Source organism: Typopeltis vanoorti, chromosome 1 (assembly GCF_054136105.1).
Source record: "Typopeltis vanoorti isolate ZY-2024b chromosome 1, IOZ_Tvanoo_1.0, whole genome shotgun sequence".
Taxonomy (NCBI): domain Eukaryota; kingdom Metazoa; phylum Arthropoda; class Arachnida; order Uropygi; family Thelyphonidae; genus Typopeltis; species Typopeltis vanoorti.
Window position 1 is genome coordinate 131511112 of NC_143549.1, and position 25360 is coordinate 131536471.

The window sequence follows — 25360 nt, forward strand, 5'->3', positions numbered from 1 at the left end:
CTGTATAACATTCCATTCATCCCCATATGCTTGAAGTGTTTTGAAAAGCTTTTCTCTGGGCACCTTGTCATATGCCTTTTCTGCATCTACAAAACTTAAGTATAGATCCCTGTCATATTCCCACGATTTCTTAACTATGTTGTTGTAAAGTGAAAATCTGATCCTAACAACCTCTATTTAGTCCGAACACTTGTTCTTCTCCAGGTTTCTCTTCTACAATCTTTCTTGACCTCTTTCAAGTATGTTTGCATAAATTTTCTTATTTTCTTTTCTTATTCCAAAATATTCTTATTGGTAAATGGGGGTGGGGGGGATAACTAATGAAGCCATTAATGTAATGTATTCAAAAGGCTGCTTTTACTAATTACTTTCAGTGACCATAACTGTCTTAGAAAGTAATCACAAGGCATAAATAACTGATATGCATGCATAAAGAATCTAAAATAGAATGAATACAGCATAGAGAAATAATTGAACATTTAATTATTCAAATATTTTGTCTCTAACAGAGACATTTTCAGAAATAACAATATTAAAATTGTAATAATGCATACAACAATAAGGGGAAGAAATTACTGTTTTAATCCTAAATCCTATTAGCCATGCCCATAGGATGCTGTTGGTTATCCTTAGTTGCTTAATTCCTAGACCTCTAGGAAACAAATTCCTAGAGGTCTAGGAATTTGTTTCACAAATCTTGGGAAGTTTAACAACCATATTTATTTAGATTCAGCTGGTTTTTTAAATCTGCAGCTGATTCTAAAAAGTCTTCAAGTTTGTATTTGATGTGATGAAACATATTTTTTTTTTTTTTCTATCTGATCCTGTGCAAGGTATCCAAGGCATGATCAGTTAGAACTAATTGACCACAATTGTGGCAGAGAATGTATTTCTACTGCTCACTAAGGCAGATATTGGCAAATCTCCCAGTGGGATCTAACAACTGTATAAGAAAAGTAAGAAAGTTGTAAGAAGAATCAGTGACCAGCTTTCAGAGATGACCTGTTGACTGAAATACACAAATATTATTATAAAAAAATGAGGTTGAAAACAAAAACCAAACACTGGAGATGCATTGCATGACCTGAAGAAAACATTAATTGATTCAGCCAGAGAAACGTGTGGTTGTCTGTAACACTGAAAGTTAGAACTCCATGGTGGACTCGAAGTTAGACACTCAAAGAAAAAAGAAAGCATATACTCTTAGAGAATGCAGAGAAGTAAGAATAACAAGAAAATGAAGCACTGTGTAAAACTAGGCAAAAGTCACATGAAGACTTTGGTAAGAAAACGTGATAAATATCAGGAAGGTGGCAAAATATTCTGGTGACATGAAAACTGAAGATAAAGATATTCTAGATGTCTGGAGTGGTTGAAAGGTTGCTAAATGTTTTCTACTTTATTGCTGCTTGTTTCAACAGGCAGTAATAAAGTAGAAAACATTCAAAGAGAATGCAATTATGAGTACATATCAATACTTGAGGTAGAAAAAGGTATTGAAAACCTGAAGTGTGGAATGGTAGCTGAAGTAAATGATATTTGATTAAAAATGCTCCAGTATATGAAGTATAAAAGTTTCATATATACTATACTGTATAATTTCACTATACTGTATAATTCAAAAGACCAATCCGAAAGCTGAATTCCTGATGATTGGAGTAGAGATCACATAGTACCCATCTTTAAAAAGGGAAATAAAAACAATGCATGAATTACATAGAAATTCTCTACTGAGTGGTAAAATTTATGCAAGCACATTATTATTATCGCATGACACCTCCAGGGAGTCCAAAGACTCATCGAGGGAGGACGCCTGCTCTACGACTGTCTCCACCACTCAATCCACCAAGTACAATGAACTGCAACTACCATCATCACAACTACACCAATGCCATCTACCACCCACCACCACCACCACCACTAGTATTTTTACAGAAAATCACAAACATCCATGCCCACGGCAGGATTCAGACCCACAGCCTTTTTGACTGGAGAGTGAATATGCTAACCACTTGGCCAACCAGGCCATCAAAAATATCCACAGTCAGCAGGATTCGAACTTGTGTAGGAACACCCCAACAGATTTCTAATCCATTGCCTTAACCACTTGGCCACATACTTGGGAAAAGGCTAAGAAAAACTATGAAAGAGAAACTTGATAAAGAACAAACTGGGTTCAAGCCATACAGAGTTGTTAAGATCAGATTTTCACTTTAAGTTAAATAGATCTTAATTTAACTTTTGTTGATCTTCAAAAGGCATATGGCAAGGTACCAAGAAAAACTGTTCAAAACATTATATTGTGTAAATGGGAGATATTGAGCAGGACAGTCTATATTTGAGTTGTAAGTCAGCAGAGGAAGATAGCTTAATGTTAAATTAGGTGTGAGACGATTGCATATTATCTCCATTGTCATTCACCATCTATATGGATCACATTATGCAGGAGAGTGGCATTAAAGATATCAGAATTGGCAGTGTTAATCTCAGCTCTTTAGTTTGTATTGATGATGTTATACTCGTAAGCCCAGTATAAGTCTGCTGGATTTCATAATTGAATAATTGCTGTAATAAGTTTTGTATGAAAATCATCAATAAAATAAAAACAGACTATGTAAATAGCCAGGAACATATAGAGAAACAATTGCATTCTGAATGGAGAACTTAAAAAAATAGAACCAGTAAAACATTGACTATTTAGGCACAACGTTTAGTGAAAATGGCAAATTAAATATGGGAATAGAGAACAGAATTAGCAAAGCTGGTATAGTAGGAAGTCAACTGATTAAATTTATATGGAATAAGAAAGAAATTCATTAAAACAGGTGTATACAAGACAGTATTCAAACCATCTTACTTATGGATTTGAGAGATGGGTTAGAAATAAAACACTTGATCATATCTATGGTCTCCAAAGACTGGAGTCCACAGATCTAAGTATATCTGTGGAAATACAGAGAGGTATAAGACAGGGTGACAATCTCTCCAAAATTATTTACAGCATGCTTAGAAGAAATATTCAAACTTCTTGATTGGGAAGGGGAAAGGTCTGAAAATAAATGGAAGATATTTAAGCCATTTACGCTTTGCAGATGACAGCAGTTATCTTTACTTCAACTGCGCATGAATTACAGACTCGTATCCATGAACTCCAAATTGTTAGCAAAACAGCTGGCCTAAAGAAGACCTAAGTTATGTTCAGTAGCTGTGTCCAACCAGAAATAATAAAAATCAATAATGAGGAAATTAAACAAGTAGATCATTACATATACTTAGGACAACAGATATCAATGGAACAAAATATCATGAACAAAATTAAAAGACTCGCAGTGCTTGGGTGGAAAGCATTCGGAAAATTACATTCGATGTTCAAAAGCCAACTACCATTATGCCTGAATAGAAAAGTTTTTAACCAGTGTATTCTTCCTATATTGATATATGGCTGTGAAACATGGACACTAAATGCAAAGGAAATTAAGAACACCACAATTTAGCATGGAAAGAAGTATGCTTGGTATCACAAGACTGGATCACAAAAGGAATACATGGATAAGAAACCAAAGTCTCTGACATCATAGGAAGAGTGAAACATCTGAAGTGGCAGTGGGCTGGGCATATTGCTCAAAGACAAGGTCAACGATGGACAAAAGAAGTACTGGATTGGATGCCATGAGAAGAAAAACGACCATGATGCCGACCTAAATCACGGTGGATTGATGATGTCATTAGATTTGCAGGAGTGACATGGGAAAGGAGAGCCATGGACAGGCAGTTTTGAGTAATCTTGGAAAGGCCTTCATCCAGCAGTGGATCGACAATGGCTGATAATGATGATGATATAAATATTAGGAAGGAAGGGACTTGGCAATGTTAGTATTCAGGAATGTGGGCAGAGCTAATCTTAGGTAATATGGTCATTTAAACAAAATGGTAGTGGAAAGATCAGCAAAACAAATGTTTTTTAGTAGGATGGGAAAAGACCCAAGGAACATCAATATCTAGGTGGATTGATACAGTAAGAAGTGCCTTAGAAATTTAAAATCTGACAATATTCAAGTTCAGGCATATAAGATTAATTTGGAAGAAAATTTTTAATACAAAGTTTGTAATGATATAGATTTTACGTGTAGTACTACTGTAATGTTCACTTCCAGAAGTTACATATCAGGAATTTTATTAAGATGAATAATATTAATGTATTAAAACTAGATTAAGAACTGACTTAATCTACTTTCCTAATCTTCATTTCCTAATAGCAAATGTGACTTAGTACAGCATTTGCTTGCCTTGTTGCATATGTGCTCTAATGAACAGGCTGCAGGATTGAATCTCATTGTGGGCATTGCTGTTTTATAAATATTTAAGTGGGAATTGAATTTCATTGTGCGATGTGAAATCACCACCCTGCTTATTAGAGGTCCAAAATTTACTTGAAAAAAAGTGTTAGATTTGGTGCATAGAGCAAGTTTCTGGATTGTCTGAATATTGTTGTACAAAATAAACTCCTTAAAAATATCATATAATCTGATTTCCTAAAAGCATGTAAAATTACTTTATGTGAATCCCAACAACAAAAGGCTGTAAACCTTTTGTTTAGGTTTACAGCCTTTTGTTGTTGGGATTCACATAAAGTAATTTTACGTGCTTTTAGGAAATCAGATTACATGATATTTTTAAGGAGTTTATTTTGTACAACAGTATTAATATTCTGCATTATAATTTTTGTGGTTTTGTCATTTTACTCTAGCCTCAGTTGCTTTGGCCATAATTCAAAACAACTCAGCCCTCCATTCCTAGGGATCCAAACCAGACTTGCAGTATTTATGTGAAAAAGAAAAAAAAAGCTACAGTTAGCAAATCTGATATATAGTTTGTTTGTTACTTAAAAAACCTCTTAAGATTCATAAGACTTTTATTTTCTCCACCTGAGAGCTCAAAACAATCTTTGGGATTTAATCTAAGCAGCAACAACAAAAACAAGCTGATATCTCCAAATTTTATATAGTCTCCTCTTTGCATAACTTAAAATGCCACAGAAAGGTGAACTGTGTAGACACAAGTATGCAAATATTGTTATTGGAGGTAAAAAAAAAAATGAAGAGGGGTTTAAAACAATAATTACACATAGAAATTCAGTGGCAGACTGAAGAAAACATTGATTCAACCAATGTTTTCTTCGAAGTTTACAAGTATGGAAAAATCGGAATTCTGTGGTGGATGCAGGAAGTTAGAGGCAGTTTGGGAAATACATTTATAAAATGTTCTTAGTAAATAGTTAGCGTTTTCTGTGAGAAAAAAAAGAGAAAAATGTAAGAAAGTGGAGCAGTTTGAAAGTAGCTAAACAAAAGTCATGGGAAAACTTTGCTGAAAATTAGGAGATAAATAGGAATGTTGCAATTATTTTGGAAGCTATTAAACAGCTTCCAAAATAATTTTTTATAGTACATGAGGAACATGTACTATAAAAAGAACCAGATGATAATAAGACATGAAATACGAAGATAAAAATATTCAAGATGTCTGGGGGTAATTCCTTTGAAAGAATGAAATGAAACAAGGCTTAACAGAGCAGTGAAAACATTCAAAAGGATTGCATATCAAAATTAGACCTAGAAAAATCTTTCTAAAGTTTGAAATGTGGAAATGAAGCTGGAGAAGATGATATTCGATAGGGGAACATATCAAAATTAGAGAAGCCTGAAATGTGGAAACACAGCTGAGGTAGATGACATATGAATGCTCAGTTATGGAGGTTTAAAAGTTTTGCAGTGGTCACACTGCATAACTCAGACAGGCCTGGTCAGAAAGATGAATTCCAGATAATTGGAGCAGAGCTCATAGTTTTTATCTATTTTTTTTTTGTCATGTTGTACCATCATTTTTTATTTTGTACCATCATTTTTTAATCTTTATGTTTTTATCTATGAAAAATGGAAATAAAACAATGTGAGAATTACAGAGGAATTTCCCTACTCAGTGAGCCAGAAAAGATTTATGTAAGAATACTTAAGAAGACCCTAAGAAAAATTGTGGAAAATGAAACTTTGAAAAATCAGCTGCCTTTTAGGCTAAATTGGGATGGTCAGGATCAGATTTTCACTATAAGTTTGAGAAATCATGGAAATATAACATGGATCTGTATTTGAGCTTTGTAGATCTCAAAAATTTTCCATGGTGTCCAGGGAAAAGCTTTTTCAAACTGCTACAGTTATATGGGGTAAATGGAACATAATGGACAGAGCAATACAGTCTATGTTTAAGTTATAAGTCAGCAGTTAAAATTGAAAGAGGTACAGGAAGATAGTTTGATGTGTAGTCAGGTGTGAGACAAGTACACATTATCTCCACTGTTATTCATCATCATCTATATGGATCATATGAAAAAAATTGGCCTTGAACCTTATATTAGAATTGGAGATACCAACCTTCAGCTCTTTGCTTTATGTAGAGGATGATATTCTCTGAAATGATCCAGTGTGTTTCCAAGATACTCTATTTAAACTGAATTAGTAATGATCAGCATGAAAATCAGCAACAAAAAGACTATGAAACCATTCAATGAAAATATAGAAAATTTCAGTTACATTCTCAATGTATTCTACAGGAACCTGTAGAATAAGTAAAATATTTTGGCTCTTTAGTCATAGTTTGAATGAAGATGGGAAAATTAAATATCAAAAACAGACATCATCATCATCAACAACTATGGCCCAATGCCCGTAGGTGTCTGATGCCATCTTGATATGATTATTCTTCCATTGCATTCTATTTTGTGCAAGATGACTCAGTTTGTGTATAGAGTTTCCGCACCATTTGACGATGTCATCGCCCCATTCTCTGTTTGGTCTTCCTCTTTTGTTCTTTCCTTCAATCAATCCAAACAGCAATTTTTTAATTTTCTCTCATCATTCATTCTACATATATGGCCAAATAGATGTAGTTTCCTTTTGATTATTTTCTGGATCAGGTTTTCTTTTGGTTGTATTCATCTGTAGATTTCCTTATTGTTCACTTTCTGTATCCAGCTTATTCTCAAGATCTTTCTATAGCACTTGCTAATATCCTCCTTTCAGATTCTCTCAGGAGTACCCAGGCCTTACATCCATAGAGCATGCTGCTGAAGATACAGGTTTCTACAATGCGCAGTTTAGTTTGCATCTTTATAGCTCAGCTCTTTCATATTTTGTCCTTGGCTTTTAAAATAGTTGTTGCTCTGGCTATTCTAATTTTTATCTCTTTTTTCGGGTCCAAGTCATGCGTCATGTGGCATCCAAGATATGTGAAGTGTTCCACATTTTCCAGTTGGAATCTGTCTATCGTAACTCTGTTCAGTAACTCCTGTTGTCCGAATATCATTGTTTTTATCATCATATACTAAGTTGACATTTAGTCCATATCTTTTTCCTTCTGTGTATAGTGTTTGCAATGTCTGTTCCAGCCTTGCTGAGTCTTCTTCAATCAGGATGATGTCATCTGCAAAGCAGAGGTAGTTTATTCTCATGCCATTTATTGAAATGCCTCCATCTTCTTCTTTAATCTTATCTAGTGTTCTTCCCAGATGTGTAATGAAGATGATTGGTGATATTGGGTCCCCTTGACTAGTGGCAAACCAGTCTTCAGTCTCACCTGCTATTCTGATTTTTGCTTGTGCTTGGCTGTTTATATCTTTCAGCAGGTGAATCAATTTATTGTTCACACCATAGGATTCCAAGACAGCCCATGTTATATTTTGGTCAATATTATCAAATGCTTTTTGGAAGTCCACAAAACAGCAGTATATCTTTTTGTTCTTTCTTCGAGCTTTCTCTGCTATTAGTCTTAGTGTGAGAGTATTTGTTGCACTGTACTTTGATCTTGTCGAAATCCGGCTTGCTCATCAGGAAGATGTGCCTCCATATGACCCTTCAGGCGTTCTGTTAGTATTTTCATCAGCACTTTGCCAAGATGACTCATTAATGCAATAGTTCTGTAATTGGTGCATTCTAAAGCACTGCCTTTCTTATGAAGAACAACCAAGACCAATTTTTTCCACTCTTTGGGGGCATACCCTGATCTCCATATTTCATTACATAGCTTGTGTATTTCTTTTACAACTGATTCTCTCCCATATTTTAGCATCTCGCCTATTATGTTGTCATTTCCAGGACCCTTGTTGTTCTTGAGATGTTTTATAGCCTTATTCACCTCCTCTTTCAAGATGTCATTTTCAAAGATCTCTGCTGGTGGAGAGATTGCTTTTAGTTCTTTGATTACTTCTGTTGCAGTATCATTTAGTTGATTTTTATATAGTTCGCTGCAATATCTTATCCATCTGTGTATGATTTCTGTCTTGTCCATCGATACTTTACCATTTTCATCTTTGACTGCTACTGATGTTGTTTGCCACTTCCTATTGACATTTCTTATAAGTTTGTAGACCTCTAGTTTTATGTTCGCCATAGTACTGTTCAATGTCTTTGCACTGGTCCTCCAGCCATTTGGCTTTATCAGATCTTGCTGCTTTCCGTACTTCATTGCATTTTTGACGGTATAACTCATCTGCTACCTCTGAATTATCTCTTAAGTTTCAGTTCTCTTTTCTCTTGTACCAATTTTAGGGTTTCCTGAGTTATCCATTTCTTGTTGATCTTTTCTTTTTCAGGAATTACTTCCTCTACTGCTTTTTTTTAGCACTGTAGTCAGTCGTTCTGCTCTTGTATTTATATTTTGTTTTTCACTTGGGGTCTTAAGCTTAGTTTCCAATATGTTCTGATATGATGTTCTTAGCCTGTCTTCATTTAGTTTTGTGATGTCTCTAGCTTTTTGGAACTTTCCTTTGTACTTCTGTTCCAGCTTTAGTCTTATATTCGCAATCACTAAACTGTGGTCCGAATCAATATCAGTTCCTTGGAATGATCTGCACTGTTGAACTGAGGTTCTCCATTTCTGGTCTATTAATATCAGTTCGATCATATTCCTGTGTTTGCCATTGAAGGAGCACCACATCCATTTACCACAATCTTTTTGTTGGAATTTGGTATTGCAAATCATCAGGTTGTTATCCGTGGCAAATTCCAGAATCATCTCTCCACGTTCATTTCTTTCTCCATATCCAAATTTTCCCATAACTTTTCCCATCCTGTGTTATTTTTGCCAATCTTTGCATTCCAGTCTCCTCCAATGATGAGTATATCCTGCTTCGGCACCTCATCAATTTCTAGTTGTAGATCCCTGTAAAATCTCTCAATGTTTTCATCTGCACTCTCTGCAGTGGGCGCATATATCTGATTGGTTGTGATATTAAATGGTTGGGCACTGAATCTTGCAACCATTATTCTTTCACTAACTGGTTTGTATCCTGTCATTGCCTGACAGGCCTTGTTACTTAGCATTCTGCTTCATGCTTACTTTCATTTCCTGACCAGAGAACTCTTCCACCATTTGATTCTCCTGACAATGTCCATCTCATTTCTGAAATACCCAATATATCACATCTGTATTTCTTCTTGAAGCAACTGCAAGTTTCCAGTTGCCCAGAGTGTACGGACATTCCTGTGCCAATTGATATTCCATCCTTTACAGGCCTGAGTTTGATTTTTTTTTTTTTGTCTTTGTTTTCAGTAACTGATTTTTCGATCCAATCCTAATTACTTGATTGGGGATGCAGACCTTGTTTGACCAGGTGACGTTCGAGCCGGCAACAAAAACAGACAACAGAATAACCAAAGATAGTATGGTGTGGAGCCAGTTGAATAAATTTATATGGAATAAGAGAAATTAGCCAAAAAAGTAAACTCACTGCAAAAAGGTGTTCAAACCAGTTTTAAGTTATGTATATGAGAGTTCGGTTAGAAATGAAGCATTTAATCAAAGATTAAAGACCACAGATATGAGAGTTCTGAGAAAATTTAGGGCCTTGAACAGATCGCATCAATGGCAGAATCATCAAAAATTGAAGACATTAGGAAGGAACTTGACAATATGAGCATTCCAGAATGTGTGTGAGCAGAGCTAGTCTTTCCTCTCCTGGTGTTTGAAGCCAAGATGGCAGGTAAAGATCCAGAGGAAGACCAAGATCTGGGTAGGCTGATTCAGTAAGAGATGCTCTAGAGATGACTGAAATATTAGATAATATGGCAATATTGGAGTGCTGACAAGTAATCAATATTCCCTCTAATTTTTGCCAGCCTATGTGTGCATGAAAAATATTTTGTGCACAAGTTTTCAATCTCAGACTGAATTGTGTGTGTGTGTGTGGTAGTTCGTGCATGTTGTTCTTTGCTGTTTCAGTTTCAATTCATTTGTCCTACCACTCAGATTTAAACAAATTTGCAGTTCTTTTCCACTTTAATTTCTGCGGTGACATTTTGAAATTTAAAACTTCCTAAATGCAGTGGAACTGTTTTTGTCCGCTTTCAACTCCACTGGGTCAGTGGTATTACCAGCTCTCTTGCACCCTCTAACATACATAGGCTAATAAACTATCCAATCTTTATGGAAGTATAATAGCATGCACTATTGAGCAAAGATTTCATGATGATGCCAATTTTTTTTTTTTTATGATGGATGCAGAGCTGAATTGTTGTATTATGCAATGGCCTGTGAAGGCAGGTTTTATGGTGAATGGATGTTGCAAGTATTCCAGCTAGGGCTATGGGAAAGGAGGATGTCCAGGAAGGCTAATTTTATGTCCTTTTCTTTTCCTGTATATTTTGGTTACAGATGCTTCTGATTCTGGCAAGATGGCAACCACATCATCCATGTAGCATTACTCAAAAGAAAGAGAAGATCACAACTATAGTGAGGAGAATAGGGAGTATTTAAGTGTGGAAATTGACATAAGGATCAATTTTCTCATTCCCAAGCAAATTAATATGCTTGGGATGAGACCTATACGTCTCTTATTGGAAGCCAAAGCAGCAAAAAAAAAAGTTCCACATTTGGTCTTGAGAGCAAGGCTTCAAATTATTTATCTACCCAGTGTACTAATATATTTTAGTACAACCTTTTGTACTAAAAATCTTTTGTGGATAAAATAACTCATTATGATGAGTGTCCATCAGTGAAAGACTCACTATGATGACTGTTAAATATTTAAGTCCACTTTAATTATAATCCAATGATTTGCAAGGATTATGTTCACAATTACACTGAATTTTTTGGTTGAGATTATTTGGTAGCTTTATAGCTGTTGCCAGTTGAGATTAATCAAGTCCTGTTGTAAATATTGTCTGTTGTTCCATTTTGCAATATTATACTATTATACTTTATGCTCTACACTCTATTTTTACACTTTTACTTAAGTTACCTAATTTCTAATATATTGGGAACCTTGGAAAATTCATTTAATGTTACAACTGCATCACCAAGATTCCCCTTTATAGGTATTAGATATAATTAAGATTACCTGCAGAATCTCTCCAGATCTATCTCAAGCTTTATTGACAGCCGTGGCTACTCTTATTTACCTTCGCTCACAAGTTTGTATTTTATTTGGAAACAGTGCATTGGAATAAGGATCAGTGGATACACATTCTTTAACATAACAAACATATTTATTAAACTATGATGCAATTATACAGTTTCTTAAATGAAGTGGCTCTTTCTAAAAATTAAAAGCTAAGAATTATAATATCTCATACATTGCATACATTAAAACATGCAGCAATACAAGAATCTATACTCTCATCCCAATACTAATTTGTTCATGCAATATATACTTCAATTTAACAAGTTTCTCATATCTAAATTATACAAATTAATCTTCAGCTTCTTAGTCCGGAACAAACAATCACAATCAAACTTTGTAAGTGTCCCATGAACTATCAGAGAAGAACACACAGTTCTTCTCTGACACATATATCTTAATTGGCTTTTTTATCTCTTTACTGGTTCCACTTACTGCTTTTTCCATTCTGGGCCTCAACATTCGTGCGGGCTTCTTCCCTTTGGTGGCGTCGCATCGTAGAGGACTCCTTGGGCTTGGTGCATATTACACTGATGCTTTCTAGGTCAGCCGAAGGCTTTCGACGTCTGATGCACATGGCAGATTATCTTACTGGCCAGGCATGCTGGTCCGACTTCTCTTCTCCTTGATATTTCCTGGCGCCCACTGCTTCTTTCCAGACTTCTAATGGACCCACATCTGTGATGCTGGATTGAGACGCTATGAGAGGAGACTGCGTTTCCTTCTGTGTTTCTGCATACCTCCATTATCCTGGAGTTTTTCCTGATCCTTTCTTATACTTCTCCTCAGGTCCCTGGATTAAGGGTTGAGAACCCCTAATATTCCCGCGCAAAAGGGGATGTGACCTTCACAGTTGTCGATTACTTCTGTTTCCCACAGAACACACAAAAACAATCTTATTTACCAAATGCAGGACATCCTTAGATGTTCGTCACCTCCTTTTGTTGCACTGCCCTGGAGACTTGTATTTTGTTAAGCTTGAACACAATTGAAAGCACTTTACATTGTTGCATAAACGAAGCTTCTAAGCCATTTCTTTTAAATCAGAACCCACATCAAATGCCAGGCCGCTTTCTAAGGCATTGCCCTTGAAATATACAGTTTAACATACATACAGTTTCAACATATGCTTGCATAATTTTTCATCAATCAAAATTATTACAACTACAGAGTTAATATATACCTTATGTACAAAATTCGTAACAAAATTTACAATCAGTGTTAAACTACAATATCCTTATTTATACAATATTCGTGACCTCTGTTAGTCGATGAAAAGTTAAGAAAAAAAAATTCTACTGCATAGAATTTTACACTATGAGGTGGTCATCTTGCAGCTAAACATCATTGGTTACTAAAATTAAGGGGATAAAAATCCCTTATTATTTTATAGCCAGTATGCGGAACTCTGAGATTGAAAACTACGATCTGAGAGTTTCATGCCGAAGAACTATCGGCGAATCTAAGCGTAAGTGAATACCTGGTAGTACAACACTAAGGCAACTTGAAGCAAAGGTGGAGCAAGCTCCCTCGCTATCCTTGATGTTTTCTCATAACTTAAAACACAGCTCCTAGGAGATGTAATACTGCCTTACATTATGAGGAGAGGTCACTACCCAGACTGGTTTCAACCTTTTTTGAGGTCTCATCAGTGAGTAGGTAGACCTGGATGATATCAAAGTTTAAGTGAAAAGAACTTACATACCTTCACTATATGAATGCCAGAAGGCAATTAATGTGAAGTCATTAGCCTCTATATACAAATAGTCTAGTCATGAAGATAATTCACAGGCAAACTTAGTTTGCTTGTTGAAAGTTTATTTTTCACTTGGTTAGACTATAATAAATTTAGTTTAATCCTTTATCCAAGTGTGAGCAAACAAAGTTTGCACCTGAAAATATTTTCAGGACTGAATATGGTGTTGTAGTACAACCTAAGGTAGTACAACACCATGTTCAGTCCTGAAGATATTTTCAGGTGCAAACTTTGTTTGCTCACACTTGGATAAAGGATTAAACTAAATTTATTATTTGTTTGCTTGCTTAACAAAAGATGAAACAAGAATATAAGTTTTTGGCATTTTTAATTTAACCATATTATATGTTATATATTTCATTGTGATTTCTACCAGCTTTTTCAGAATCATTCAAACACCCAAGTACAATTGTCTGTCTGGTTTGAACAGAATGGTCTTATAGTCTAGACTTTTACGAATCTCATCCATTGAAGGTTGTAAACCTTTGGCACATTAAGTGTTGTTTGATAATCTGGAAATAAGTGTTAGATAATCTGGGAATCTTACTGTAGCAACCAAATATACTGTACTCAAGCGAGTAGGATGTAATCTTGATGTTGCAGGTTGATTAATAGTAGGTGTGTGTGTGTGGGATTAAGCCTATCTTTGTTAGCAAAGCATCAGTTTTTAGTGTTTTCTGCTATTTTACTGAGCTTATTTGCAATAATAAACAACTAAAATGTTGTGACCAATGAACTTACATACCTTCACTATATGAATGCCAGAAGGCAATTAATGTGAAGTCATTAGCCTCTATATACAAATAGTCTAGTCATGAAGATAATTCACAGGCAAACTTAGTTTGCTTGTTGAAGGTTTATTTTTCACTTGGTTAGACTATAATAAATTTAGTTTAATCCTTTATTCAAGTGTGAGCAAACAAAGTTTGCACCTGAAAATATCTTCAGGACTGAATATGGTGTTGTAGTGCAACCTAAGGTAGTACACTTGTGTAGAGGCTTAAGTGCTGTGAGAACATTATGTTGGAGGTTTAATGGATTTTTTACAACACTCAAAGAGAATTAAAATAGAATTTAATACTTCCTATATTTTGTCCTAGTCACTAGGACATCTACGGGGATTACAAAAACAGTTAATGTAACATGCACACAAAAACTTACAATACTAAGCCCAACCACGTGGGTGACACTAAAGTCCTATCTAGGTGGAGCGCCCTCTAAGGGCGGTAGTAGGTGGCCTGGAATGTAAGGTGGGACCTCTGGTGATGAATGTTTCACAAATCTTCGGAAGCTTAATGCAACCGTATTTGTTAAGATTTGGTTGTTTTCTGAGAGCTGCTGCTACTTCTAAAAAAAAGTCTCTCTTTCTTGAATTTACTGTGGTGGAGCATGGTGGTTTTCTTCCATGATACTCTGTGGGTGGTGTCCAAAACATGGTCAGCCAAGCCTGAATGGCCATGGTTGTGTTTAACGATGTACGACTTGTGTTCCTCAAGGCAGATGGATGCTGATCTGCCTGTCTGTCCAAAGTATGCAAGCTTGCAGGAAGAGGGTACTTTGTAAACTCCAGGCAGAGAGAGAGAGGAGGGAGCTGATCTTTCGTAGAACGGATAAGGGTAGCAAGTTTGCAGTAGGGCTTATATGCTGTGTGTAGGTTATACTTTTTTAGTATCTTGGCTATTTTTTTCGAAGTGCCTCGAATGTAGGGTATGGTGATGGCACTTTTAAAATCTTGTTGACGAGAGGGACGGGGAATGGGGGAGGAATTGATTATTTTTTTGATACTGTGTTCACTGTAGCCATTGGAGAGGAAAGTTCTGTGTATGTGGTTAAGCTCAGTAGTGAGGGCGGTTCCACTCGAACAAAGATTGTGGGTTCTCTTGGTAAGGGTTTTAATGATGCCATATTGTTGTGAGGGATGGTGGTGGGAGAGTTTGTGAATGTATCTGCCTGTGTGTGTGGGTTTTCTGTATACAGTGAAGGCAAGTGTATCATTAGGCAGGCACGTGACTAAGGTGTCTAGGTAGGGTAAACAATTGTTATTTTCCTTTTCCATAGTAAACTGGATGTAGGCTATTGAGATGACAGAGGAAGGAGTCTAACGTGTCTGGGCCATGAGGCCAAATAGAGAACACATCATCTACATATCTTAGCCAGATAGAAGGTTTGAGTGGGGCTGAATCTATGGCTCGTTTTTCGAAATCTTCCATATAGAAATTGGCAGGGGGGGGAACCCATGGCGGTTCCCTCTATCTGCTTGTAGATTTTGTTATTCCAAGAGAAATACCCAGAGTTGATGGCAAAGGAAAAGAGATCTAAGATGTCAGAGGGGAAAACGTTTTCTAAGAGAGATAAAGTGTCTATTAATGGAATATTGGTAAACAAAGAGGAGATATCAAAGCTTACTAATATGTCTGTATTATTCTAGGTTAAATTTTCTGTGAGGGCTTTAAAGTGGGTCGAGTTTTTTATATAGGAAGCTGAATTTCCGGTGAGGGGGGACAGAGAGTTAGCCAGCTGTTTAGACAGTCTGTAACAAGGTGCATTGGTGGCATCTACTATAGGTCTGAGTGGGAAATTGGGTTTGTGGATTTTTGGTAAACCGTATATTCGGAGGGGACGGGAGCGGAAAGGTTTAAGTTTTTTCGTGACGTCAGGGGGCCAGGAGGTTACTTTTTTAAGTAAGATTTTTAATTTCTTAACTTGTGTTTTTGTGGGGTCGTGTTCTAGCGGGATGTAGGTAGCGCGATCGCGGAGGATAATGTTCATTTTACGATTGTATTCGCTGGTATTAAGAACAACTGTTGCATTACCCTTATCCACTCTGGTGATGACGATACTTTTTTCTTTGCGTAGTTTCTGGAGAGCCATGCGTTGGGCATAAGATAAGTTACTTTTTGAAGGCAAAGAGTGAGCGAGGATGTTGGCTACGTCGAGTCTGATGTTGTTGGCTAACTCCGACGGTAAGCAACTGATCCCCCGTTCGACGTTAACCATTACATCGAGCACCGGCACTTCTTTCGGGGCGACGGCAAAATTACGGCCGAGGTAAAGGGCGCTGACGGCATCCTCGTTGAGCCTTTTTGGAAGAGAGGTTTATTACTGTCTGGAGCGGTTGAATTTGTGGTTGTGGTTTGTCTTTAACTAGGTTGCTGTATTTTTTGGCTTGTTTTTTTTTTTTTTTAATTCTCTCTGTGCGGAAGTTTCTGAAATGTCAGAGAGAATCGACCAAAGTTCCGTGTTAAGAACGGTGGAGAGCTCTGAATGTAAGGAGCCAATGGCGGCGTTCATCACTGCGAGGGCAGCACGAGTAGAGGCGATTTGCTCGCATAGTAATGTTTGGCTGGCACGTTTATATATACGGAGTGCTTTTTTGGAATGGAAATTGGTCTTCATTTTAACACATTTCGGTATAACTCTTGTATATCCCGACATCTTTTTAAAAAGGCCAGCCTATTTAGTTGTCTAGATAGTCGTAGTTTTGACTTAACGTATTGCTTGGATTTATGTGCTAAATCTTCTCCATGGATGATTAGAATTCTTGTGTAGAGGCTTAAGTGCTGTGAGGACATTATGTTGGAGGTTTAATGGATTTTTTACAACACTCAAAGAGAATTAAAATAGAATTTAATACTTCCTATATTTCGTCCTAGTCACTAGGACATCTACGGGGATTACAAAAACAATTAATGTAACATGCACACAAAAACTTACAATACTAAGCCCAACCACGTGGGTGACACTAAAGTCCTATCTAGGTGGAGCACCCTCTATAGGCGGTAGTAGGTGGCCTGGAATGTAAGGTGGGACCTCTGGTGATGAGTGTTTCCCAAATCTTCGGAAACTTAATGCAACCGTATTTGTTAAGATTTGGTTGGTTTCTGAGAGCTGCTGCTGCTTCTAAGAAAAGTCTCTCTTTCTTGAATTTGCTGTGGTGGAGCATGGTGGTTTTCTTCCATGATACTCTGTGGGTGGTGTCCAAAACATGGTCAGCCAAGCCTGAATGGCCATGGTTGTGTTTAACGATGTACGACTTGTGTTCCTCCAGGCGGATGGATGCTGATCTGCCTGTCTGTCCAAAGTACGATAAGTAAGTTTTTGTGTGCTTGTTTTTGTAATCCCCGTAGATGTCCTAGTGACTAGGACGAAATATAGGAAGTATTAAATTCTATTTTAATTCTCTTTGAGTGTTGTAAAAAATCCATTAAACCTCCAACATAATGTCCTCACAGCACTTAAGCCTCTACACAAGAATTCTAATCATCCATGGAGAAGATTTAGCACGTAAATCCAAACAATACGGTAAGTCAAAACTACGACTATCTAGACAACTAAATACGCTGGCCTTTTTAAAAAGATGTCGGAATACAACAGTGATACCGAAATGTGTTAAAATGAAGACCAATTTCCATTCCAAAAAAGCACTCCGTATATATAAACGTGCCAGCCTAGCATTACTACGCGAGCAAATCGCCTCTACTCGTGCCGCCATTGGCTCCTTACATTCAGAGCTCTCCACCGTTCTTAACCCTGAACTTTGGTCGATTCTCTCTCTGACATTTCGGAAACTTCTGCACAGAGAGAATTTCAAAAAATAAAAAACAAACACGTCAAGAAATACAGCAACCTGGTTAAAGACAAACCACAACCACAAATCCAACCGCTCCAGACAGTAATAAACCTCTCTTCCAAAAGGCTCAACGAGGATGCCGTCAGCGCCCTTTGCCTCGGCCATAATTTTGCCGTCGCCCCGAAAGAAGTGCCGGTGCTCGATGTAATGGTTAACGTCGAATGGGGGATCAGTCGCTTACCGTCGGAGGTAGCCAACAACATCAGACTCGACGTAGCCAACATCCTCGCTCACTCTTCGCCTCCAAAAAGTAACTTATCTTATGCCCAACGCATGGCTCTCCAGAAACTACGCAAAGAAAAAAGTATCGTCATCACCAGAGCAGATAGGGGTAACGCCACAGTTGTTCTTAATACCAGCGAATACAATCGTAAAATGAACATTATCCTCCGCGATCGCGCTACCTACATCCCGCTAGAACATGACCCCACAAAAACACAAGTTAAGAAATTAAAAATCTTACTTAAAAAAGTAACCTCCTGGCCCCCTGACGTCACGAAAAAACTTAAACCTTTCCGCTCCCGTCCCTCCCGAATATACGGTTTACCAAAAATCCACAAACCCAATTCCCCACTCAGACCTATAGTAGATGCCACCAATGCACCTTGTTACAGACTGTCTAAACAGCTGGCTAACTCTCTGTCCCCCCTCACCGGAAATTCAGCTTCCTATATAAAAAACTCGACCCACTTTAAAGCCCTCACAGAAAATTTAACCTTGAATAATACAGACATATTAGTAAGCTTTGATATCTCCTCTTTGTTTACCAATATTCCCTTAACTGACACTTTATCTCTCTTAGAAAATGTTTTCCCCTCTGACATCTTAGATCTCTTTTCCTTTGCCATCAACTCTGGGTATTTCTCTTGGAATGACAAAATCTACAAGCAGATAGAGGGAACTGCCATGGGTCCCCCCCCCCCTTTCCAATTTCTATATGGAAGATTTCGAAAAACGAGCCATAGACTCAGCCCCACTCAAACCTTCTATCTGGCTAAGATATGTAGATGATGTGTTCTCTATTTGGCCTCATGGCCCAGACACGTTAGACTCCTTCCTCGGTCATCTCAATAGCCTACATCCAGTTTACTATGGAAAAGGAAAAGAACAATTGTTTACCCTTCCTAGACACCTTAGTCACGTGCCTGCCTAATGATACACTTGCCTTCACTGTATACAGAAAACCCACACACAGGCAGATACATTCACAAACTCTCCCACCACCACCCCTCACAACAATATGGCATCATTAAAACCCTTACCAAGAGAGCCCACAATCTTTGTTCCAGTGGAACCGCCCTCACTACTGCGCTTAACCACATATACAGAACTTTCCTCTCCAATGGCTACAGCGAACACAGTATCAAAAAAATAATCAATTCCTCCCCCATTCCCCGTCCCTCTCGTCAACAAGATTTTAAAAATGCCATCACCATACCCTACATCCGAGGCACTTCGGAAAAAATAGCCAAGATACTAAAAAAGTATAACCTACACACAGCATATAAGCCCTACTGCAAACTTGCTACCCTTATCCGTGCTACGAAAGATCAGCTCCCTCCTCTCTCTCTGCCTGGAGTTTACAAAGTACCCTGTTCCTACAAGCTTGCGTACTTTGAACAGACAGGCAGATCAGCATCCATCCGCCTGGAGGAACACAAGTCGTACATCGTTAAACACAACAATGGCCATTCAGGCTTGGCTGACCATGTTTTGGACACCACTCACAGAGTATCATGGAAGAAAACCACCATGCTCCACTACAGCAAATTCAAGAAAGAGAGATTTTTCTTAGAAGCAGCAGCAGCTCTCAGAAACCAACCAAATCTTAACAAATACGGTTGCATTAAGCTTCCGAAGATTTGGGAAACACTCATCACCAAAGGTCCCACCTTACATTCTAGGCCAACTACTACCGCCCTTAGAGGGCGCTCCACCTAGATAGGACTTTAGTGTCACCCATGTGGTTGGGCTTAGCATTGTAAGTTTTTGTGTGCATGTTACATTAATTGTTTTTGTAATCCCCGTAGATGTCCTAGTGACTAGGATGAAATATAGGAAGTATTAAATTCTATTTTAATTCTCTTTGAGTGTTGTAAAAAATCCATTAAACCTCCAAAACTAAGGTAGTACAACACCTACCTTACCCCAGTAAGGTAGTTCAACACCATGTTCAGTCTGAAGATATTTTCAGGTGCAAAATTTGTTTGCTCACACTTGGATAAAGGATTAAACTAAATTTATTATTTGTTTGCTTGCTTAACAAAAGATGAAACAAGAATATAAGTTTTTGGCATTTTTAATTTAACCATATTATATGTTATATATTTCATTGTGATTTCTACCAGCTTTTTCAGAATCATTCAAACACCCAAGTACAATTGTCTGTCTGGTTTGAACAGAATGGTCTTATAGTCTAGACTTTTACGAATCTCATCCATTGAAGGTTGTAAACCTTTGGCACATTAAGTGTTGTTTGATAATCTGGAAATAAGTGTTAGATAATCTGGGAATCTTACTGTAGCAACCAAATATACTGTACTCAAGCGAGTAGGATGTAATCTTGATGTTGCAGGTTGATTAATAGTAGGTGTGTGTGGGGGGGATTAAGCCTATCTTTGTTAGCAAAGCATCAGTTTTTAGTGTGTTCTGCTATTTTACTGAGCTTATTTGCAATAATAAACAACTAAAATGTTGTGACCAATATCCAGCATTTTGCCATCAATGTTTCATTCTCACAAAAGATGATTGATGATTTGGAGGTTAGCATATTCTAAAATATGCTAACCTCCAAAGCATGCTACTTTTTTTTCTTTTTTTTTTTTTAAGTAAAATCACTGGTCTGTTTCATTCTTAGTATTTCTCATCTTGACAGATTGTTTCTAAAGTTACCAGTACTGTGATATTGCCGTTAAATAGTGGAACTGCCTCTCCCTTCCCAGTAGCATCATGATCTCTCATTAGTTTTCATCTACTTAAGTTGTCTGAGAAATGCATTAAAATACCAGGATCATTTGAGTTATTTAAATTTTTATTTATATCATTATGATTACAGTAACCTTCCTAATCTTAAGGTAATCTGTTAAGGTTGCACATCACCATGACAAACTCCTTTGCTACTTTTATACTGGCATTACATTCCAGTTATCTACTACTCTCCAAGCAAATAAACCTACACACACACACACACGTATGCACAGTCTCACACACTCATTGTACAGCTTCCAGAATGGTCTGTCATTCTTCTTCCTCTTCTCCATTCTGATTAATCTCTTCTCTATTAAAATGGTATGAAACTTGTCACCAATTTGTGTTTTATATAGTAGTTTTACACAGACTCCATATTATCTTAACTGATCTTCCCTGAATTCTTTCCAAAATTTTCTTGTCCTGAAAATCAGGTGAACTGTGTATGCAGTAGTCTGGATGTGACATGATTATGGTTTGTACAGTGGAATAGTAATATCACTTCATGTTAGTCCTTATCGTTGACATGATTCATTGTCATATCCTAATAATTTATGCATTTTCAAATCCTTACACTTTGCAACATTGAATTGCAGCCAAAATATAATTTATTTTGGAGAACATTAGACTGAAAATCTTAATGTCCCTCATTCACTACGTAGTTTCAGCAAGACTAATTTTTGCTATTTTGTTATAGGATTACAGCATTTATTAGATAGAATTTGAGATTCACATGAAAACTGTATATCCTCATTTAAACCTATAAAAATCACTAGCCATTTTTCCTTTCAGATTACTGCACTCCCGCTGCTGCTTATCTCAGTCTTTTATCCAGCTCACTAATCTTTTTATGATAACTCAGTTTAAACACTGAGTTATCTAGCAACTTGTCATGCAAAATCTGGATATATATATAACTGTATGTTTTTCTTGTTGTCCACATCTCCTACCCGATTTGGAATACATAAGATTGCAAAAACATGACTTTTCCATTAACAAACTTATGCAGACTGCCCCTCCCCTCAATAAAAAATGTTTCTATTACCCTAGTTTTAGATCCTAGCTCACATCAACTCTTCCAAACTTAATGTTTTCTAAAAAGTATTAGAAAGCATTATCTGTCTGTATTATTATGTGTTATATATGTATAAAAACATTGTATACAGGATGTTGAATAAAACTGGCCTAAACACTGAGTTATCTAGCAACTTGTCATGCAAAATCTGGATATATATATAACTGTATGTTTTTCTTGTTGTCCACATCTCCTACCCGATTTGGAATACATAAGATTGCAAAAACATGACTTTTCCATTAACAAACTTATGCAGACTGCCCCTCCCCTCAATTAAAAATGTTTCTATTACCCTAGTTTTAGATCCTAGCTCACATCAACTCTTCCAAACTTAATGTTTTCTAAAAAGTATTAGAAAGCATTATCTGTCTGTATTATTATGTGTTATATATGTATAAAAACATTGTATACAGGATGTTGAATAAAACTGGCCTAAACTTATTTAAAAATTGCCATACTCTCTTTCTCTTGGAAATGGTCTTATTAGTTTAGTGTTTGGAATTAGATTTGGTTTCTAAAGAACTTTTGATAATTTTTGATTTAGTTTGTGTGGGTTACCCAATATATTTTTAAAATATTTGCAGGAATTTGTGGTTCTTGTGCAATGAATATAGGTGGTGTCAATACACTGGCATGCATTTGGTATGTTGTTCTTATTATGATTTTTCAAATTATACCTTTCATTATAGTACAAGTTTAATCAAGTCATCAGTAGAATTGTGACATTGTTTCTTCTAGTATAGTATAGTATGTAAATTATACCTGTTGACAGTGTTATAAAACTACAAAACTATTTTTCTGCTAAACTTGTTTTCATTGAGAAGAAAAAGCATACAAAATAATTTTCTTGTAAAAGTAAATTGTTCTATGATTGGATTGTAACAGAATTTTATGACTGAAAATTCTATGCATAAAAATTTAGACCGAATAATTTCATATAGCTATTTTTATAGCTAGATAGGGTATAAAGGCCTCACCTACTCTCTATAAGGGAATAAAAGGCATTAGCTGATTTATTTATTTTAGAATTTCATACATTCCTTACATATAAAGAGGAAAGAAGCATCTAAATTAATTTTTTTTTTGCCCTATAAAAAAATTATATATATGGTGTGTGTGTGTTTTGCATAAATTTATAATATTTTACATGCATATAATAAAGTAACTAATTCTATTTTCTTAGAATGTATGCTTCCTTCAGATTACACATAGAGCTCCTGATGCATTGCTGAATGCATCAGAAGCTCTATGTGTGATTTGCTTTGTTATTACACATGGTATTGATTCTTATAGTCCACATCATTACTTTATAATGCTCAGTTGATAGTTGTTCATCACTTTCTTTTACTACAATGTAGAGGATTGTGATTCACTTCATTTGAAACATATTTCAAAAATTATTATAGAATACAAAGACACTTTATCTTACCATTGACAGTATACTTCGATTTTTTTACTTTTTATTTATTTATTTTTATGGTAATTCCACATGTGAGGGGGTTGTTCAGTTTATATATTAGTACACTGTACCACATCATTACTGTTATGATGGGGGGAAGCATGTGCTTTTCTTATTCCCCTTTGTCTGTGGAGTATGTTTGATTCTGGGTAGTTTGAGCTTTAAGCTTGCCCTTTGGGGGCTGTAAATTAAGTGAAACCAGTAGATAGGAGAATGGTCTTTGGTCTGCTATGCTTGTAGTGATTTGTAGCTTGTTTGATAAGTTGATTTGAGAAGTACTTTATTGCTATTGAATGAAGAAGGGAGGAGATATATATGGGGTGATGGTATCACTGTGGATCTGTTCATTTCTGATGAAGCATGGAGCATCTAGTATCATATGTAAACACTTGTTTTGCACTCTTTGCAACTTTGGATGTATGGGCTCCAAGCTGGCATGGGATAAGTAATTATAGGTCTTATTACTATCTGGTAGAGTAATAGTTTATTTCTTGAATTTAGTTTGCTATGTCAGTTAATCATAGGGTATAGTTGAGTTATACAATTGAACACTTTCATATGGATGAGTTTGACGTGGTTAGTGAATCACAATCCTTTATCCAAGTGTATGCTTAGATATTTTGTTTCTGTTTACTGTGACATTTTAGTATAGAACATCTGAATATTTCCTTTGGGGAATGCTATCCTTCTAGTGAAGAGTACAGCTGAACTTTCTTTGTACATTCACTTGAAGTCTCCATTCAGAAAACTATTTTTCCAAGGTGGTGATGCTGTTTTGGAGTCTTTTGGTTATCAGGAATGGATGAAGAGATTTAGTTAGTATAGCTGTGCCATCTATATATAAAGCTATGATGGTCATGGCAAGATTTTGAGGGATATCTGCCATGTAAATAAAGAATAAAAGCAGCTCTCAGTAGGGAGCCTTGTAGGGCTCCAGCTGTAATTTTATACTGAGTGGATTTGATACCGTTAATTTAAAGCTGCATTTTCCTATCATTGATATTATTTATTAATCATATCATGTTGGTTGGGATATTTGCTTTAATAAGCTTATAAAGAAGTCCTTGATGCTAAATTTTGTCTGAAGTCTTTGCATCGTCCATGAATACAGCATCTATGTTGTTTCCATTTGTATCCTGTGGCAATATATTCAACAAGTCCATGAATTTGCTGAACTATGCTGATTTCATTGTAAACTGAATTGTTTATTTGGTATGATGTTTAATTTATCTGTTGCTTCTTATAATCTGGTTAAGATAACTCTTTCTGCAGCTTTTACTAAATTGGATAATAAACTGATGGTGGTGGTGGTGTGTGTGTGTGGGGGGGGGGGAAACAGTAGTTTTGAGGAAACTGGATCTTTTCCTGGTTTATGTATCAGAATAATATCCACAATTTTCCAAGGTGGAGGAGATTACTGCAATCTTAGTATTGCATTTATGATATTGACAAGGTGCATTACAGCTTTGTGTGGAAGAAGGTTAATGATTTTCTTAGTGACCCCATTTGAACCTGATGCTTTTTTGTTATTAAGATGTTTGATGATACTAGTTATTTCAGTTGGACTGATCACTTCCAGGTTGCTTGTGGATTGACTTAAGGTGCATCTGACATATTGGTGAATCTTGTAAACAAGGTTGATATTTATATTTTCGTATACTGGATCGTACTGCTTTTCACGATTGCTGACAAGAACTTCGGCTTCATCTGTAAATACGATGCCCTCTTCAACATGCATTGGGTGGAGAGGTTTGTGTTTGATACAAAGAGTTTTAAGGAATTTCCATATTGATTGGTCTTCAGGACTGAGAGATGTGAGGTTGTTTTCCCACTCATGATTTTTGTGGTTTTTGAGAGCTTCTCTAATTTGAATATTAAATTTGTTTAGGATTTTTCGATCTTGTGGAGCTTGTATATTGTGATATATTTTCTAGGCTTTATTCCTATCTCTGATTAAATGCATGATGTCATCCGGGACTTGGTTAGGCTTATAAGGAGATTTGGTCATGGTGACTGCTACCAGTATG

General features: G+C 36.4%; 1 protein-coding gene across 2 annotated transcripts in view; it reads left to right on the forward strand.

The window, feature by feature from the left end:
* Positions 1 to 25360, forward strand: part of LOC150110431 (succinate dehydrogenase [ubiquinone] iron-sulfur subunit, mitochondrial-like) — a 163487-nt gene that overhangs the window by 75136 nt on the left and 62991 nt on the right. For both annotated transcript variants that reach the window (XM_090393764.1, XM_090393756.1), the window contains one exon: positions 22459 to 22516. In XM_090393764.1, coding sequence (XP_090249890.1) covers positions 22459 to 22516 — 58 coding nt within the window. The remainder of the gene's footprint in view (positions 1 to 22458; positions 22517 to 25360) is intronic.